The following is an 18,634-nucleotide window of genomic DNA, read 5'->3' as shown; positions in this document are numbered from 1 at the left end:
AGGATACCATCACTGACAATTTGAAAAGAATAGGATTGACCAGAGTTGACATGAATTTTGAAGGGACAGTCATGTTTTGCTAATCTCTTGAAGTTCTTTTCTCTGGATTCTTTGGTATATTGTTTTCTGTTATTTTATTTAATATCTGATTGAGATCTTCCCAAAATTTTTCTACTTTCTCACATGTCCAGATTGCATGAATTGTTGTTCCCATTTCTTTTTTACATCGAAAACATCTATCAGATACTGTTGGGTCCCATTTACTTAACTTTTGAGGTGTAATGTATAGTCTGTGTATCCAGTTATATTGTATCATACGTAGCCTCGTATTTATTGTGTTTCTCATCGTTCCAGAACATAATTTCTCCCATGTTTCCTTTTTTATCTTTATATTTAAATCTTGTTCCCATTTTTGTTTAGTTTTACCATTTGTTTCCTCATTCTCCTTTTCTTGCAGTTTAATATACATATTTGTTATAAATCTTTTGATTATCATTGTATCTGTAATCACATATTCAAGGTTACTTGCCTCTGGCAAACTCATACTGCTTCCTAATTTATCCTTCAAGTAGGATCTCAATTGGTAATATGCCAACGCTGTATCTTGAGTTATATTGTACTAATCTTTCATTTGTTCAAAGGATAAGAATCTATTTCCTGAAAAACAATTTTCTATTCTTTTAATCCCTTTTTCCCATTCTCTAAAGGAAAGGTTTCTTGAAGTTCTTTTGAGGATGGAGAAGTTGAGGGAGCCAGTAGATGTGAAGTATTAGGATTATGATAAATTTGTTTGTCAGCCAGGGTAGAGAATGCAAAATTGGGTAATATGATTATGGACTTGGTTATTGGACAGAAAGCCAGGGTTGGAATAAATGGATCTTGGGTCGTCAGATTTTGACTGATGAAGACCCATAGGAATTGGATTTGGGGCCTGTTTATTCACAATTGATGTCAGTGATTCTGTTGAGGGGACAAAAATGGCACATATCCAAGAGAGATCTGGACCCACTTCAATTTGCTTACCATCACAATTGCTCCACACCAGATGCAATCTCACTGGTTCTCCCCTCAACTCTAGATCACCTTGAGTCTCGGTTGTAGACAACAACAACACCTACATCAGGCTTCATTTGACTAGAGCTCAGCTTTCAGAACCATCACCCCCTCTGTACTGGTCAACCAACTCCAAAACATGGGCCTCTGCACCTCTCCCTCTGTAACTGGATCCTTCATTTCCTCATTGGAAGACCGCAGTACAACTAGGAAACAATAGTGCTTTTTCACACTGGCGAACCAGTAGACTGGGTGTTCAGTGAACCGGTTAAGGAAGCCGTTTGCCTTTCACACTGGGCCACTGTTTAAACCACTCTCTATGTCATTTCATGCTCGTCACAAAGCATCCCTGGTGATGGGGGATTCTATCCTCCACTGGTGACATCTGAGTGATGCATCGAGTGATGGTGGACCTGCCATAAATCCTGATCAATGTATTGTGATCTTGTATTTAAATAAAATTGAACAATCTATCCAAACCTCTGCAGGTGTACTGTGGAACGAATACTGCTTAATTGGGAGATATAGACCAACTAGTGGATCATTTAATCCTTCGTTCAGTTGTTACATAATTAAGCATTATGTACAGCACTGTATGAGCCGATCAACCCGTTGTTATATAAACCTTTATAATTTTATAAAAGACTGGGAAAGTCGAGCTGCACAATTTATAAACACCGTGGGAAAGTCCTAGTGGCAGTAGTGCACAATTTATAAAGGTTATGGGAAAGAGCGATGAGAAAAGGCTGTACGCATGGAGCACTCTTGGAGGGGTTTGTGTGCCTCATGGAATTCTGGGAAGGCAGGCCCACCATCTTTCTCTCCCGCTGCAGCTTTCCTACAGTCCTTTAGAAATTTTTAAAGCTTTATATAGGTCGGCAAAGTTTTTAATCTTTTGTTTCCTTCATGTTCCTGCACTCGTGCAAAAATGTAATCAACCTGTCGCTACTTTATCCCAGGATACCCTATGTCCCTTTCACGCTGGGCTAATCAGTACACAGGCATCATCAGACTCAGGGGATGATGCTACCTCCCTAAGAAGTACCCCTGGCGTGATTTGACGCCTGCGTGCCAATAAAGGAGCTTTCAGAACTGGACCCTTAACTGGTAGATGGGCTCTCAATTACTAGGACAATGTGCCAGTGTTAAAGGGGATAATGTCTCCTCACTCACAATCTGCATAGGTGCACCTCAAGCAGGCATGTTTAGCTCATTGCCCTACTTGTTCTGCACCCATGACTGTGTGGCACAATTCAAGTACTATCTACAAATTTGTTGATGACACGAATAGTGCATTGAAAGGGAACGTGTCTGAGAGTGGCTGTGGTGGAAGTGCTGACCTCCAGCCCTTTTATGCAACAGTTGACACATGGCTTTGGACCTGAAAGATTTGAACAAAGGATTAGATGACCCACTAGTTGGTCTATATCTCCCAATTAAGCAGCATTTTTTCCACAATACACCTGCAGAGGTTTGGATAGATTGTTTGATGCATGCCAAATCTTCTCTGCCTCCTGAGAAGGTAGAGAGAGAATAGTTGAACGTTGAGCAGAATTTTTGTGTCATGCTGTGTTTTTAAAATTTGTTTAATTTCCGAATTCCACACAAAAGCAGGAAAAAGGCAAAAGACACCCTTTGGCAGTGTCGATTTCAGGAACTCTTATCCATTTCCACAGATTGCATAATAATAACAGCCAAGGCAAGCCATTTGTGTCACAATATCCGTGTGTGAAAGAGTGCCAAACACTGATAGCTTTCTTATCTTAAGAAGGTTGTGAGTTCAAATTTGTCTCTATTCCAGCTGACTGCAGGAATACTCAGATTTTTGTTCGTGGACTAAATTTTGCCTTCAATCCTTGGCTTAGTAGTGAATTGAAAGGGAATGTGTCTGAGATTGGTTGTTGCTGGAAATGTCAATTTCTAGTCCCTTTGTCCAACAGTTCACACACTGCTTTGGTCCTGAATGTTTTGAACAAAATATTAAGATGACCCAGCTGTATCTTTTTGGGCACCTGGTGACATTTTTCCATACCTTGATGAAGGGCTCAAGCCAAAAATGTTGGTTATGTATCATTATTGCCTTTATTATGTACACTGTTTGACCAGCTGAGTGTCTCCAGCATTGTGTTTTTACTCAATGACCCACCAGTTGGTCTACGACTCCCAATTTTGCAGTGCCATGATGCTCCAGGGTGTAGAGTCAGGCCAGCATTGTCTGAATTTGTATTCTGTTTCTCTAATTCAAATTCCCAGCGATTGCCCCCTTAGTACCTACCCCTGTGCCTGCAAGAAATGCTTCATGTGCACCCATACCTACTCCCTCACTATCATTCAGGGCACCAAACAGTCCTTCGAAGTGAAGCAACACTTATGAACCTGCAGGGGTAGTCTTCTGCATCTGATGCTTCCATTGTGGCCTCCTCTACATCGGAAAGACTGGATGCATTTTGGGAGATTGTTTCATTGAGCATCTTTGCTCTGACCATTGTAATAGTGGGGATCTCCCAGTGACAACCCATTTCAATTTATTGCTCCATTTCCATGCTGACATCTCTGTCCATGGTCTCATGCACTGCCAAAATGAGCCCAACTGGAAATTGGAGGAACAACCCCTCGTATTTCGTCTGGGCAGTCTCCAACCAGATCGTATTAACATACATTTTTCCAGTTTCCATTGGCCCACCCCGTCTCATTTCTCCCCTGCTTTTATCCCGATGTTACCTTTTCTCTAGCACTTTCGCTTTGTCCGCTGTAATAAAACAGCGTCCTCCCTGTGGCAAACCGTTTTAATTCCACACACCATTTCCACACCGCTGTGAAGCACAAAGATCTGCAGATGCTATGATTGTAGTAGAAGCGCAGAGATCACAAGATGAATAAGAGCAGAAATGCTGGAGGAACTCGGCAGGTCTCGCTCTCAGCATCTATTGGAGGTAAAGATATATGACCAATATTTCGGGCCTGGGGTGCTCTTCAAAATACTGACGTGTCTATCCATGACCTCGTGCACTGCCAAACTGATGCTACCCACAAAATACTGACGTGTCTATCCATGATATCGTGCACTGCCAAACTCATGCTACCCACAAAACTGGAGTTACTTGCAAAATAACACCCAATAGTTCATCTGGCCACTCTCCAATCTGACTGCATTAACATTGTTCAATCCCTTCCCCCGGGTCTCTACCTTTTCTGTTTCCTTTCTTCCAGCTAGCTCTCCATCTTCTTTCCCTGCCCATCTCCAGAGGGCTACTTCCTCCATCTATCACATCCATTTTTTTCTCTTCTACCCTCCCACCTATATACACTGTGCCTGTTAGCCTGTGCTCCTCCCCGTGCCCTGTCCTCTCCTCTCCTCCTTCCCCCTCCCCCTCCCCGCACCTCTTTAAGCAACTTCCTTTTTGCTCATATTCTTGTCGAAGGGCTCAAGCCTGAAACGTTGGTTATGCTTTATGATGGTGCATGGCCTGCTAAGTTTCTCCAGCACTTTTATGTATTGCAAGAGGTGTTGGGACTGAATAAGAATGTAAATTGTTCCCTAATCTTGTTTTCCTTTCGGACTACCAGTCTGCTTAATGTTTGCATTTGCAAGGGAGGAAGCTGTCTCAATTGTATAGAGACATTACAACCTCTCTGCTGAAGATTCAGTCAATGATCCTGCAGAAACATGATGAGGGAAGCACAAGAGACTGCAGATACTGAAATCTGGAACAGCAGAAAAAAGAGCAGCTAAAAAAAAATTCAGCATAGAGATGAATTAATGGTTGATATTTTGGGTCAAGTCCCTGCATCTGGATGGAGAAAGTGTGGGGAAGGTGGCCAGTTTAAAGTGGTGAGAGGGAGGGCTGAGAAAGAAGCTGGCAGGTGATTGGTGGAACCAAATAAGGAGGGGATGATTGCAGATGAACCAGATTGGGGATGTGATGGGAGAGGGGAATCAAGTGAACGGAATTTTGGTTTCCTAGTCATATCAATGATGGACTGATGGAACAATGCTGGAGAGGACAATGAGACTTGGTAATGTGGACAGGAATGGGAAAGGAATCTGGCTGGATTGGTGAGTGAGGAGAAGAATATTGGGTGAAAATTGCTCATTTGCAAGATTCAATATTCTTGTCATTGAGATGTACACTCCCAAGCAATCTAAGTTTGTGTTTTGCCTTGATGCACCTCATGATTTTATGCACTTTTGCAAAGAGTTTGCCTGACTTTAGCTTTTAAACATGTTGGAATGTCACATCAGAGGCGCAGGTTATTCTTCCCAAATGATGTCAGCCATTTTCCATGGATCCATAGAACATTACAGAACAGAAACAGGCCCTTCTGGCCTGTGCCGAACTCGGATACTGTCTCGTCCCACTGATTTGCACACAGACCTTACCCCTCCTTTGACTTATTGTAAGACTACACCCTGCATTTTTGATTTATTATTATGTGCTCCCTGCTGGTCTTAAGTACGGCTTGACTTGCCAGATAGCACACAAAACAATGCTGTTCTCTGTGCCTCAATGCTTTAATTTCTGGTGAAGGTGGGGCCCCTGTGCTGTTGTCTAGGATGATTAAGGTGGTCAATTTGCACCGATTTGGAACCTGTATCTCGAATAATGGGATTAAAATTGTAAATAGTTATTCCTTTTTTAAAATATTTTATTTAAGATTAAACATCACAAGTAGAAGAATTACTGCAACTAAGTACATATATAGTGTGATTAATCATTTTGCCTGAAAAACTCGATTAGGCTCATGAGGCATGGCCTACTCCTCAGAAAGCTGTGGAAGACTGTATGTCTCCAGATGCTTGTAAATCCTGCTCCTAAGAATCTTCTCCAATACTTTGGCTGCCATCTTTCTGTTTTGACCTGAACCTGGCCATCAAACACAGAGGTTCTTTTTGTGAACTTCCCTAGTCCTGTGGATTGTTCAAGGTGTGTGGTACTATCTTATACTTCGTTAGAGTCATGTTACAGGATTCTAAAGTAAACTCTCTCAAGTAAACTTTAACCATTTGAATTGTTATTGAATAGTCTTCTCCGAGCCTAATGTTTATCTGATTAATCAGCGGAATGCCAAGGCCAGTATGGCATCTGCATCTGATCCAACTGATATCACCTCACTTCCCTGTGTGTGGCTTAGTTATTCACATACAGGAGTTTTTCTTCCCTACTTAAATAACTGAGAAACGATTGGGCAAGATGTGTAGTTGGATCCTGAAGTAGTTGGGCTCAGCTGAATTCATCTGGACTCTGTGTAGACAAAACACTGCAGCGTGTGTTGACTGCCTGGTATCAATCTTCATTTTCTTCTTCTCTTTATTCTGCAGGGAATACTGTAAGTAATCTGATTATGATTCTACCTCCTATCTATGGTGCGGTTCAGACTGTAAGAGATGGCCTTGAAACTCGCTATTTGGCTGCATTTTTGGGCCTTGCAGGTATGTTCTGTGATTTTTTTTTTAATATCATCTTTTCCCCATTTATTATTCTTGTTAATTTTTACATGTAGATTTAAAATTTGTTCTTCTGCTTCATGTTTTTCAGTGCGGTAAATAGGATGCATCCAATATGAATTGTTAACTTTGTTTCTCTAAGTAAATACACAATGTTGGAGAAACTCAGCAGGTCAAACGGTGTACTTTATATAGTAAAGTTAAAAGGCCATTTCAGGTGAACTCTCCGCCTTGAGGGCGGCGACAGGAGCAGATTGAAAACTGAGAACTCACATTTCAGGCAGCAGCCTTAAAAGGTTGCTCCACTGTCCCATTCATATCCAGAGGTGCCTCATAGCACCCCCAGATCTGTTGGAGTTGTCACCGCGCCATCCATCATTAATATGTAGCATAACAATGGTGGTCTTCCCCACGCAGGTGGAACCGCTCTTTGTTTCCCAGAACAGTTTCAGCTGCATGGGGGATTATGGGTAGTGAAGACCGCCATTGCTATGTTACTTTTTGAGCTGCAGAGAGTGGCCCTGAAGACCTGGGCGCCATGGAGGTTGGCTGTAAAGTCCTGGATGTGGGATATTGGGTACCTGTCCGGCGTGGTCGCGTCGTTCAGGCGTTGATAATCCTCACGGATCTCAATCCTCTGGAGGATTTTGGGACCATATGAAGAGGGGAGGCCCAGGGGCTGTCCGAGCAGTGGACGATACCCAACTCTTGCAGGCGTGAGAACTCCTCCTTGGCTAACTGCAGCTTCTCAGGCGGAAGTTATCGGGCCTTGACGTGCAGTGGGGGGCCTTGTGTGGACATGTGATGGTATACCCAGTGCTGGGGTAAGACGGCGTTGAACTGTGGCTGAAAGATGGAGGGGAACATCAAATATACTGGAATACTCATCACTGGGGCGGTGATGGTGGCGATTTCGAGTTTGCAGGCATCCGCGGCATCGAGGCGAACCGAGTGGAATGTGCGGGCGTTAACCAGTCTTTTGCCCTTCGTGTCTATTAGTAGGCCATGTGCTCTGAGGAAGTTGGTCCCCAACCGCAGGGTACCTACTGAGGCTAGCACGAACCTCCAGTGGAATTTCTCCATCCCGACCTGGATCTGCGCCCTGTGGGTGCCGAATGTTTTGATGGCGGAACTGTTGGCTGCCTGCAGGGAGGGACCACGAGCCCAGGTGCGTGTCTTAAGGGCGGTTGGGGGCATGACACTCAGTTCCGCTCCAGTGTCCACCAGGAAACGTCGGCCGGAGGACTTATTGGTCACATGCAGAAGGCTGTTCGCGTGGCCAGCTGTCGCAGCCATCGTGGCTGGCCGAGTCGTTTTCCTGGAAGGTGCAAGGTTGCCTCCACTTACGAGCTTGTGCCCCCCAGTATTGGTGATAGAAGCACCAGATGGGATGGTGCTCCTCTGGCTTGTGCTTGGGGGGAGGCTGCGACCGGCTGGTTCCTGGACGCGTGACTTGGCTGAGGGTGGCTTCGTTCTCCCTCTTGTTGCGCCAGGAGGTGTCCACTTGGACTGCGACTCGCCATGGGTCCGTGAAGTCCTCATCCGCCAGCAGGAGCTGAATGTCCTCTGGCATCTGCTCCAGGAAGATTTGGTGGAATAAGAAGCAGGGCTTGTGATCTTCCACCAGCGCCAGAATATCGTCCATGAGGGCCGATGGCGTTCGGTTGCCCAATCTGTCCAGATGCAGGAGTCTGGAGGTCCGCTGTTGTGGGGAGAGACCAAATGTGCCCCGAAGGAGGTTTTTGAGGGCAGGGTATTTACCCTCAGCTCGTGGGTTGTGGTTGAGATCGTCCTGCGGTCTCCTCATCCAGCACATTCACGACGTGGTAAAACATTGTGGCATCTGTGGAAATGTTCCTGAGGCGAAACTGCGCCTCCACCTGCCCGAACCACGTATGCGGGCGATGGGTCCAAAAGGGGGGCAGCTCGATTACAATGGCATTTATCTCGGCCGGATCCATGTTTTAAGACCAGAAAACCATCTGGGCTCGTCGGGGTCACCAATGTAGTGGTAGCTACACCGAAGAAACTCACAGCCACCATGTTGATGCACTCATCGACTGTTTTATTCAAATCCCGCGCGCGCCCCTTTAAGGGCAGCGTGAGCTCGGCCACCGCGTGTGTGGTGATATCATTTCGGCTTCCCGAAACATGAGGCAAGGGAGAACCCCCGACGGTGCCATCTTCTCTTGGCTGCCCTGCCACGCGGCGGTACAAGCGGGGCCGGTTTGCCACGAGAGAGTGCGCCGCCATAACTTCCTTATAACTTCCTCAACTCCTGTGGCATTGAGGTGAAATATAACTTTTGAATTCTTAGCTTTTCTCAATGCTTTCTCCTGGTTGTTTTGTTCTTCATGTAAATAGTCTTTTTATTCTCTATCCATTTCTTTTTTCATTGTGGGAGAGCATTCTCCACTTTATTTGCAATCTTCAGCAGTGCTGGAGAAATTCAGTAGATCACTGCAGCGTCTTTGGGAAGTAAAAGACAATAGGGCCTGAACCCTTTGGGAATGTGGAAAACTAGGTTGATCCCTGAATAAAAAGATTGGGGGGGGGGGGGGGAGAGAAGGGAGGTAGGAGGACAGGTTAGAGGTGTTGGGTGGATACAGGTGTGAGGGTGAATAGGGGAAGTGATAGGGGAATGGGCAGAGGACCAAGAAAGGTAGCTTCTGATAGGACAAGGAAGGGAATAAAGTAAGAAACTGGAGGAACGAGGGGGCAAGGAAAGAGACCATGCTCAAGAGTGGCTGCAAAAAGGTTAGGGAGAGAATTGAAGTATGGTTTTGTAACGTTTAACAGTGTTTAAGTGAAAGATGGATAGGTCAGTAAAAAGGAAAGTAAAGAAAGTATACTTTATGGGTTGGTATGTTGCCTCCCTGGTGCCAGGGTCAGGGATATCTCTGATCGAGTACATAGCATTCTGCAAGGGGAAGGAGAACAGCCAGAAGTCGTGGTCCATGTGGGGACCAATGACTTAGTTAGAAGTGGGGATGAGGTCCTGAAACAGGATTATGTAGAATTAGGTAGGAAGTTAAAAAAACAGGACCTCCAAGGTAGTAATCTCTGGATTGCTGCCCGTGCCACGAGCTAGTGAGGGTAGAAATAGGAGGATGTGGAGGATGAATGCGTGGCTAAAGAGATGGTGCAGGGGGCAAGGGATAAGATTTCTGGATCATTGGGATCTCTTATGGGGAAGGTCGGACCTGTACAAGAGGGACGGACTCCACTTGAACTGGAGGGGGAGCAATGTGCTGGCAAGTAGATTTGCTAGAGCTGTGGGGGAAGGTTTAAACTAGTTTGGCAGGGGGGTGGGGAACAGAGGGTGAGAGCAGTGTCCAGGGAGTATGGCCACCTAGCTAGGAATAAAAAAGATAAGAAAGGTGGGATGGAGATTAGGGTAGAAGGTAAAAAAGAGAATATATGTGAGGGTCATTCTCTGAGATGCATATATTTGAATGCAAGAAGCATAGTGAACAAGGTAGATGAGCTGAGAGCATGGATAGATACTTGGGGTCACGATATTGTGGCAATTAGTGAGACCTGGCTACAGGAGGGGCAGGACTGGCAACTTAATGTTCCGGGATACATTTGTTTTAGATGTGATAGATCAGGGGGTAAAAAAGGAGGAGGAGTTGCTCTGCTTGTTAGGGAGGACATTACTGCCGTGAGGTGGCAGGATGGTATGGAGGGATCGACCAGTGAGGCTGCTTGGGTGGAATTGAGGGGTGGAGGAGGCAAGAGGGTGCTAATAGGGATGTATTACAGACTACCAAATGGGCCAAGGGAATTAGGGAGGTTATGATGAAATTGTACAAGGCATTGGTGAGGCCAAATTTGGAGTACTGTGTACAGTTTTGGTCACCAAATTATAGGAAAGATATAAACAAAATAGAGAGAGTGCAGAGAAGGTTCACGAGAATGTTGACAGGATTTCAGGGTCTGAGTTACAGGGAAAGGTTGTGCAGACTGGGGCTTTTTTCTCTGGAGCGTAGAAGATTGAGAGGGGACTTGATCGAGGTGTTTAAGATTTTAAAAGGGACAGACAGAGTCAATGTGGATAGGCTTTTTCAATTAAGAAAGGGGGAGATTCAAACTAGAGGACATGGTTTAAGATTGAAGGGGGAAAATTATAAGGGGAACATGAGGGGAAATTTCTTGACGCAGAGGGTGGTGGGGATGTGGAATGAGCTTCCGGCAGACGTGGTCGAGGCGGGATCATTGGTTACATTTAAGGAAAGACTGGATCGTTACATGGATAGGAGAGGACTGGAGGGGTATGGACCGGGTGCTGGACAGTGGGACTAGGAGGGTGGGGATTTGCTACGGCATGGACTAGTAGGGCCGAACTGGCCTGTTCTGTGCTGTAAGTGGTTATATGGTTATAAAGAATGTTTTCATTTACCACAACAGAAACAAAAGATAATGAATGTGAAAAGGTGGATAAATGGAATAGTAATTTGGTAGGATGGTTGAACAGAGTACGTAGGCCTCTCTTTGCATTGGGTTGCTTTAAACTTGAGATACATTTAGTGCTTAAGTGAAGATGTTTATGTTGAATAGAAAATGCAGCAGCCAGTTTTCAACATTATCCTGCAAGCTGATGTTATTGATTTTTTAATATATATAATGAGGAAAGAGTGTATCAGCAACAAGGACAGGATTTATTTTCCATCCATGTTTGCCTTTGAGAAGGAGACCATAATCCAGCAGCCTCTGGACGACAATTGTTTGCTCTGTTATATGCATTTTGAAAGTGTAGTCCATTGTTGATGCCCAAGGTGATTAAGCTGACCAATTTTAAATACATCCTGGACTGAGCTTCCAGGCCAATCTTCTTCACCCCCACCCCCACCACCCAACTTCATAATTCAGAGCACATCCACAGGGGGAGACCTTTGTGCTTCTCTTGCATCTGTACTCATTATTTTGATGGTCTCACAACTAACCCTCTTCTTGCCTTTTGAAAACCTTGTATTTGTACCGAACTTGTTGTTTATTTCTTAGTTCAGAATCAGAATTTATTGTCATGAACAAGTCACAAAATTCGTTGTTTTGCAGCAGGGTCACTGTGCAAACATTCATCTAAACGACTTGACAACAATAAATCAAAATAGTGCATGAAAAATCAAAGCAAGGCAGTGTCTTTGGTTCATTCAGGAATCTGATGGCAGCGGGGGGGGGGGGGGGGGGAAAGCTGTCCTTGTGTTGCTGAGTGCTCGCTTTAGGCTCCTGTACCTTTTTCTCGAAGGTACTGGAGTGAAAGAGGCATGGCCTGGGCGGTGGGGGGTCCTTGAGGATAAAGGCTACTTTCTTAAGATGCTGCCTCTTGTAGGAGTCCTTAGTGGAGTGTAATCTTGTGCCTGTGATGTTGCAGACCATTTAAAAACCCTCTCTGGTTCTGACATTGTCACCTCCATGCGAACCAGCGATGCATCCAGCCAGAATGCTCTCCACAGTACACCTGTATAAATTTTCGAGAGTCTTCGGTGCCATACTGAATCTTCTCAAACACCTCGCTGCTGGCAAGGCTTCTTTGGGATTACATTAGCATGGAGGCTCCAGGGCAGATCCTTGGAGATGTTGACACCCAGGAATTTTTGAAGTTCTTGACCCTCTCCACTACTGAACCTTCAATGGGGACGAGATCGTGTTCCCCTGACTTTCTCCTGAAGTCCACAATCATCTGCTTAGTTTTTCTATTATTGGGCGCAAGGTTGTTGGCGTGAGACCATTCCATGAGCTGATCTACTACCCTCCTTTATGCTTCCTCATTACTATTATGATTCTGCCGACAACTGTGATGTGATTGGCAAACTTGTAGACAGCATTGGAATTGTGCCTGGCCACACCGTCATGGGTGTATAGTGAGTAGAGCAGTGGGCTAAGCCCATATCCTTGAGGTGCACCTGTGTTGATTGTCAGTGAGGAGGAGACGTTGTTTCCAATTTGTACTGATTGTGGTTGTCTGATGAGGAAGTCAAGGATCCAGTTGCAAAGGCCCATGGTTTGGAGCTTCTTGACCAGCACTGAGTGAATAATGGTATTGAAGGCTGAGCTGTAGTCTATGAAGAACATCTGACTGTATGACCTGCTGTTTTCAAGATGATCCAGGGCTGAGCGGAGAGCCAGCGATATTGTGTCTGCTGTGAAGCGATTGTGACAATAGGCAAATTGCAGTGGGTCCAATAGGCACGTGTTCATTCAAAGCATTTTATCAGCAGATGTTAGCGCAACTGGGTAACAGTCGTTGAAGCAACTCACCCGGCTCTTCTTGGGCACCAGGATGATTGAAGCCCTGTTGAAGCAGGTGAGAACCTCTGACTGCAGCAATGAGAGGCTGAAAAGTCCGTGAGCACTCCAGCTAGTTGGTTGGCACAGATTTTCAGTACCCTGATGCCTTGTGAATGAAATTCTGACATCGCCTCAGGAACTGATATCACAGGGTCCTCAGCCTTTGCAGGAATTCTAGAAGGCTCTCTATGGTTCTTCTCAAAGTGGGCAGAGGTGTTTAGCTCATTGGGTAATGAAGCATCACAACCATCTGTGGTGTTCGTCCTTGCTTTGTAGGCTGTAGTGGGCTGCACTCCCTGCCACAGCTGGTGTGTCTCTGTCTCTAGCTTCCTCCAGAATTGCCACTTTGCTTCAGAGATTTTTCCACAGGTCTTCCTGTACATGTCTGTGTACATTAATCTTCAATCTAGTAGACCTCTGCATTTGAAATGATAATCCTTCTGTTACATTTTTTTCATCCACACCATGCTCCCTGCTTCTGTTAACTTTTTCTATGCTCCTCTAGCCCAACAAGCCTTAATCTTTGGGTTCTTGCGGTTCATTATTGTTTTCTTTTTGAGGCTTCAGTTGTTTAGGAGTCTGTTTCTCCTCCATATCTTGCATTGGTCTTTTTTTTACCTTGCATCCATGTCCATGACTTGTATATTTGATTATTTATGGTGGGTGGTGTGCATGTGTGTGTGTGTGTGTGTGTGTGTGTGTGCACTTATGGTCTGGAGAAATGCTGTTTTGTCTGATTGTATATGTAGAGTCAGGTAATAATAAACTTGTCAGTCTGGCTGTTTCACAGTTTTGATACTGGTTGCTGCTCTCCTCTTAGATGTGGATTGTGGAGAAACACATGGCCTCCCTGCCTGCCTGGAATGTTGTGGATTGCAGGTGGTCACGTGTCCTCCCAGTCTGAAAATCACCTGTCAATCAAGGTTGGATTCTGGCCACCCCCTCACTGATGGCTTGTTTAAATTACCTAGGCTGGGCACCCAGATCAGAACTGTTTTTAACATCAACGCAGAGCACATTCTTTCTCTCTGCCTCGTGGTCCAAGCCCTGGACATCACTCCATGCCAGGTCGCCACTGTGGACCTCGCTGGGAGTGTCGCAGGGACGGTGTGTGCCACACTTAAGTTGACGTTAAGTACTGCCATAGATCAGTGCTTGCAGAAAGTCGCATCCCCGTTGGTACAGGGAATCGGGAGTGTGTGTGAAGTCCCTTTCTGTAGAGTGTGCACACTTGTGTGAGTGTGTAGTGTATAGGCAGCCATCGGTTTTGGAATCCAACCTGGGTCCATTGTGAATATCTATATAGTTGTTTAGCTCTTCAGCGCTTGACGTCCTGTTTTGCGGAAACTGCCAAAATGTTTGGCCTGGAAGTCAGCCTGAAGAAAACTGAGGTCCTCCATCAGCCAGCTCCCCACCATGACTACCAGCCCCCCCACATCTCCATCGGGCACACAAAACTCAAAACGGTCAACCAGTTTACCTATCTCGGCTGCACCATTTCATCAGATGCAAGGATCGACAATGAGATAGACAACAGACTCGCCAAGGCAAATAGCGCCTTTGGAAGACTACACAAAAGAGTCTGGAAAAACAACCAACTGAAAAACCTCACAAAGATAAGCGTATACAGAGCCGTTGTCATACCCACACTCCTGTTCGGCTCCGAATCATGGGTCCTCTACCGGCACCACCTACGGCTCCTAGAACGCTTCCACCAGCGTTGTCTCCGCTCCATCCTCAACATCCATTGGAGCGCTTTCATCCCTAACGTCGAAGTACTCGAGATGGCAGAGGTCGACAGCATCGAGTCCACGCTGCTGAAGATCCAGCTGCGCTGGGTGGGTCACGTCTCCAGAATGGAGGACCATCGCCTTCCCAAGATTGTGTTATATGGCGAGCTCTCCACTGGCCACCGTGACAGAGGTGCACCAAAGAAAAGGTACAAGGACTGCCTAAAGAAATCTCTTGGTGCCTGCCACATTGACCACTGCCAGTGGGCTGATATCGCCTCAAACCGTGCATCTTGGCGCCTCACAGTTTGGCGGGCAGCAACCTCCTTTGAAGAAGACCGCAGAGCCCACCTCACTGACAAAAGGCAAAGGAGGTAAAACCCAACCCCAACCCACCAATTTTCCCCTGCAACCGCTGCAACCGTGTCTGCCTGTCCCGCATCGGACTTGTCAGCCACAAACGAGCCTGCAGCTGACGTGGACATTTACCCCCCTCCATAAATCTTCGTCCGCGAAGCCAAGCCAAAGAAGAAAAAAAAAGAATATAGTAATTGAGCATCGTTTGATGTTCTTCTGTTTGTCTCCTGTGTGTTCATCAAAGTTACCTGTGATTGTTGTACTTGTGTCCAGACTCGTGTCTCTGAACCCACTGAACCTGATATTCTTCCAAACACAACATGTGCATATGGTTTATAATTTGATCTATATCATGTACAGAATTGAGAAACAATGATCATTAAGAATTAAAATGTACAGGAATGGCCAGGAAATTGATATTCTGATATTGTTTTAACTATTGCCCAACATTCACCATGATACACCTTCAAGTGCCCTCATTCCTCAAGGCACAACCTCCTCTGATAGCAGCACAGTTTGTTAAGTGCAACAAAATATTGATTGTATTTCAAATGATTGCTGTGAAAGACCTGCAACTAGAATAATTCAACTAAATAATTATCCAACTGTACTTGCATGGTGAGAATTTTCCCACAGTTCAAGTGAAGATTACACTAATCTGCCCATAATTCTATTTGGCTGATTGAAGAGCCAAGTAGATCATACTGTTGCTAGCACCGGAACAGCAGAAATTGTATAAATCAGGAGCTAAAAAAAAGGCTGGAGAAATTTGAGAAGACAACCAGGCTGTTTTATGCACCAGTTTACACCGTCTGCTCTTGTGCCTCAGTAGCATAAATCAGTACTTGTCTACTATGGGGCAGGGAGACATTCAAGTTTATTGTCACATGTATCTAAATGCAATGGTAGAGATCGTTTTGTGAGCAGACTATTAGAGTTGTACATTTTACAACAAGTAAGACTATATAGTATATAGAGAGAGATCAGTTGGTATGGAGCAATTGTGTTGGTGGTGTGAGAGGGCCATATCAATGAGTGACACTGAGAATTAGGATGGAAGTGATTGATTAATTCTGTGATAAGTATTGCCCGTTAGGGTTTCCTTATGTAATATCATTGGTGGTGGTTTAACTACACTGTTAGGTTCCTTGTTATGAGCTCGGTAAAACCCAGCTACTGTTTTCTGATGGAATCTCTTGTTTTCAATGGCCGTTATGGCTTGTTATTGCCACATCAAATCTTGAGTGGGGCAATCTAATAAAACAGATGTGGTTTCTTAAAACAGCAATCGTTTCTTTCTGTGGTACATAATTTTCCTCTTTTGTCTTTGCATCCGGTTGCACTCATTGAATAATGGCTAGTTACTCAACAGCAGAGTTGATTGAACAAAATCAACATGGCAGATGTTTTGAGCAAGGCATTTTCCAGATTGCTTTGAGAAACCGCACGGGGCCAGATAATTTGACCCATCGGCAGGAAGTTTTAGAAATACCTAATGGTAATTCTGTTTCTGGTGGGAAGATGGCAGGTAGACGGTCTTGGTGAGGTACCACATTCCCAACTCCCAACTACTTGTACTTTCACCATAAGATAGAGGAGCAGAAGTAGGCCATTCAGTCTGTCAAGTCAGCTCCGTCATTCCATCAGGAACTGATCCATTCTCCCACTCAGTATCACTCCTCTGCCTTCTCCCCATAACATGTGATACCCTGACTATTCAGGTACCAATCAATCTTTGCCTTAAATACACCCAAGGGTCTGGCCGCCTCAGCTGCCCATGGCAGGAAATTCCAGAGGTTTACCACTCTCTGGCTAAAGAACTTACTCAACTAATTACATTAATTGGCAGTCTTCACTTTAAACATTCTAGAATGCGCTGGGATTTTTTTGGTACATCTGGAATGCTGAGCCATTGCTTTGCAAGAGGAAATCTGGGACAGGGAGTATTGGGGATAAGGGGGAGGTGTTTGAGAGGGCAATATAGGAGGTGGTGGTCTTGGGGAAGAAAAGATATTTGGGCAATTTTGAGAATAGAAAGCTAGCTGCAAGATTTTTAAAATATTATGATTAATTTTGTCCTTCCTTTCAGAGGATTGACATGGATGTTCATAGTTACTCTTCTCATCTGAATCATTTCTTAGGATGGGAATAGAAATGAGATCCTCCCTATCCTGGAAATGAAAAACAAAGAAAGGTCTCCAAAGTTTTTTAAAATTAAGTTGATTTATTGATTGTCACATGTATCATTCAGTGAAAGTCTTTTGTATGCTTTCCAGGCATAGTACAGCAGGTGGTACAAAAATTAAAAAGAACATGTGCAAGGAATAGTGTTAAATAAAAAGTACAAGGCATCACCTTTTATTCTTGAAAGGACCAAGCAGTGAAAATTATCAACGCCCTACATCTCATGCCAAGGATTGAAGTGAAGAGGCCCATCCTTCAGAACTCAGGAGTTGAGCAACTAGTCAGGAACATCAGTCATTGCATCCCACTGGATGATCTGGTTGATGTACATTTTGGCTGTGGAATCCATCCTTTTTTTTTGCTTCTAAACAACGACAAGCAGCTGAATTTCTGGAAATAAATACAAATTCTAGTAGTATTTAGCAGGCTGGTTGATTTGATGCAGCAGAAAAACCGACCCTTTGATCAAAAATGTCTGCACCAAACATCATACCAAATTCTGAGGATGTCATTGAATACTCCATCAAGCTTCTGAAGATGCACATGGAAAATGTGCTGACAGCTGGTCCATCACAGGCTCTGACCTCCCATCTGTTGAATGCATCTATGTGGGGTGATGTCATTTCTTCTCTACCTGTTCCTGTTTTTTGTCTCCAGTACTCTACATTCTTTCTCTCCCACCCCCCCCCCCCCTCCCCACACTGACAGTGGCCTCTCCCTTTACCTGTCTCTCCACCTCTCCCACCATCTGTCCAATAACCCATTCACTTTTTGGACCCTCCCCAGCTTCTCCCCCTTCATATAAGAAATATTACCCCTTTTTACTTTAGTCTCAACAAAGGGTCTTGAGCCAAAACATGTAACCATTATTACCCCTGGATGCTGCTTGACCCACTGAGTATCTCTAGCTGCTCATTGTAGTTAGCTGAGGATCAGCTTCATGATGGTGGAGCAAATCTGTGGAATGGTGGTGTTCAATGTGACTGGAGAATGTTTCAAAGATGGGGACAGATGAATTTAGCAGGCAAACATCTTCAAACAAATTTGTAGCATGCAGACTCATTTTTACTCCAATCTTATTAGATTCCACTTCAAAACACTTTAAAAATCTTGTCCTTGTGTCCCCTTGTGTCCTTAACTGGTGTAACTTCTGCTAGTTCCTTGTGATAACTAGTTGTGACAACCTGCTTCCCGATCCCTTCGACCTAATGTTTGTAGCCTCTAGGAATAACCCTTCTGGAACTCTCAAATTCCTAGTTTTGTGACCTTTTTCCACAACCTTTGAAGGCCTCTGTGCAGCTTATCTTTTTAACCATATGTTCAGTTTGTACATAAATTCTCAATGTCCCAAAACAATTTACAATCTCATGATTTATTTTTGAAGTGTGGCCATTGTTACTTAGGCATACTGAGCAAGCTATCTCACAGCAATGACCCTCAGCCATAAATGTATAAATGAAGGGAGGTGAGGGAAAACTAGTGCTGCTCTGTGGAGCACCCTGCAACAATTTAATTACTGAGAAGGTGTTTGGATGCAAATTTAATTTTTCATTGCAAATTCTGCTCAGCTGGC

The 18,634-nt window shown here is 44.6% G+C and overlaps 1 protein-coding gene across 1 annotated transcript in view; it reads left to right on the top strand.

The window, feature by feature from the left end:
* Window positions 1-18,634, top strand: part of acer3 (alkaline ceramidase 3) — a 222,321-nt gene that overhangs the window by 33,007 nt on the left and 170,680 nt on the right. The window contains exon 3 of the mRNA XM_069892507.1: window positions 6,374-6,484. Within this exon, the coding sequence (XP_069748608.1) occupies window positions 6,374-6,484 (111 nt within the window). The remainder of the gene's footprint in view (window positions 1-6,373; window positions 6,485-18,634) is intronic.

The sequence above is a fragment of the Narcine bancroftii genome, chromosome 7, assembly GCF_036971445.1.
Source record: "Narcine bancroftii isolate sNarBan1 chromosome 7, sNarBan1.hap1, whole genome shotgun sequence".
Lineage (NCBI taxonomy): Eukaryota > Metazoa > Chordata > Chondrichthyes > Torpediniformes > Narcinidae > Narcine > Narcine bancroftii.
This window is presented reverse-complemented; position numbering and strand designations above follow the sequence as displayed.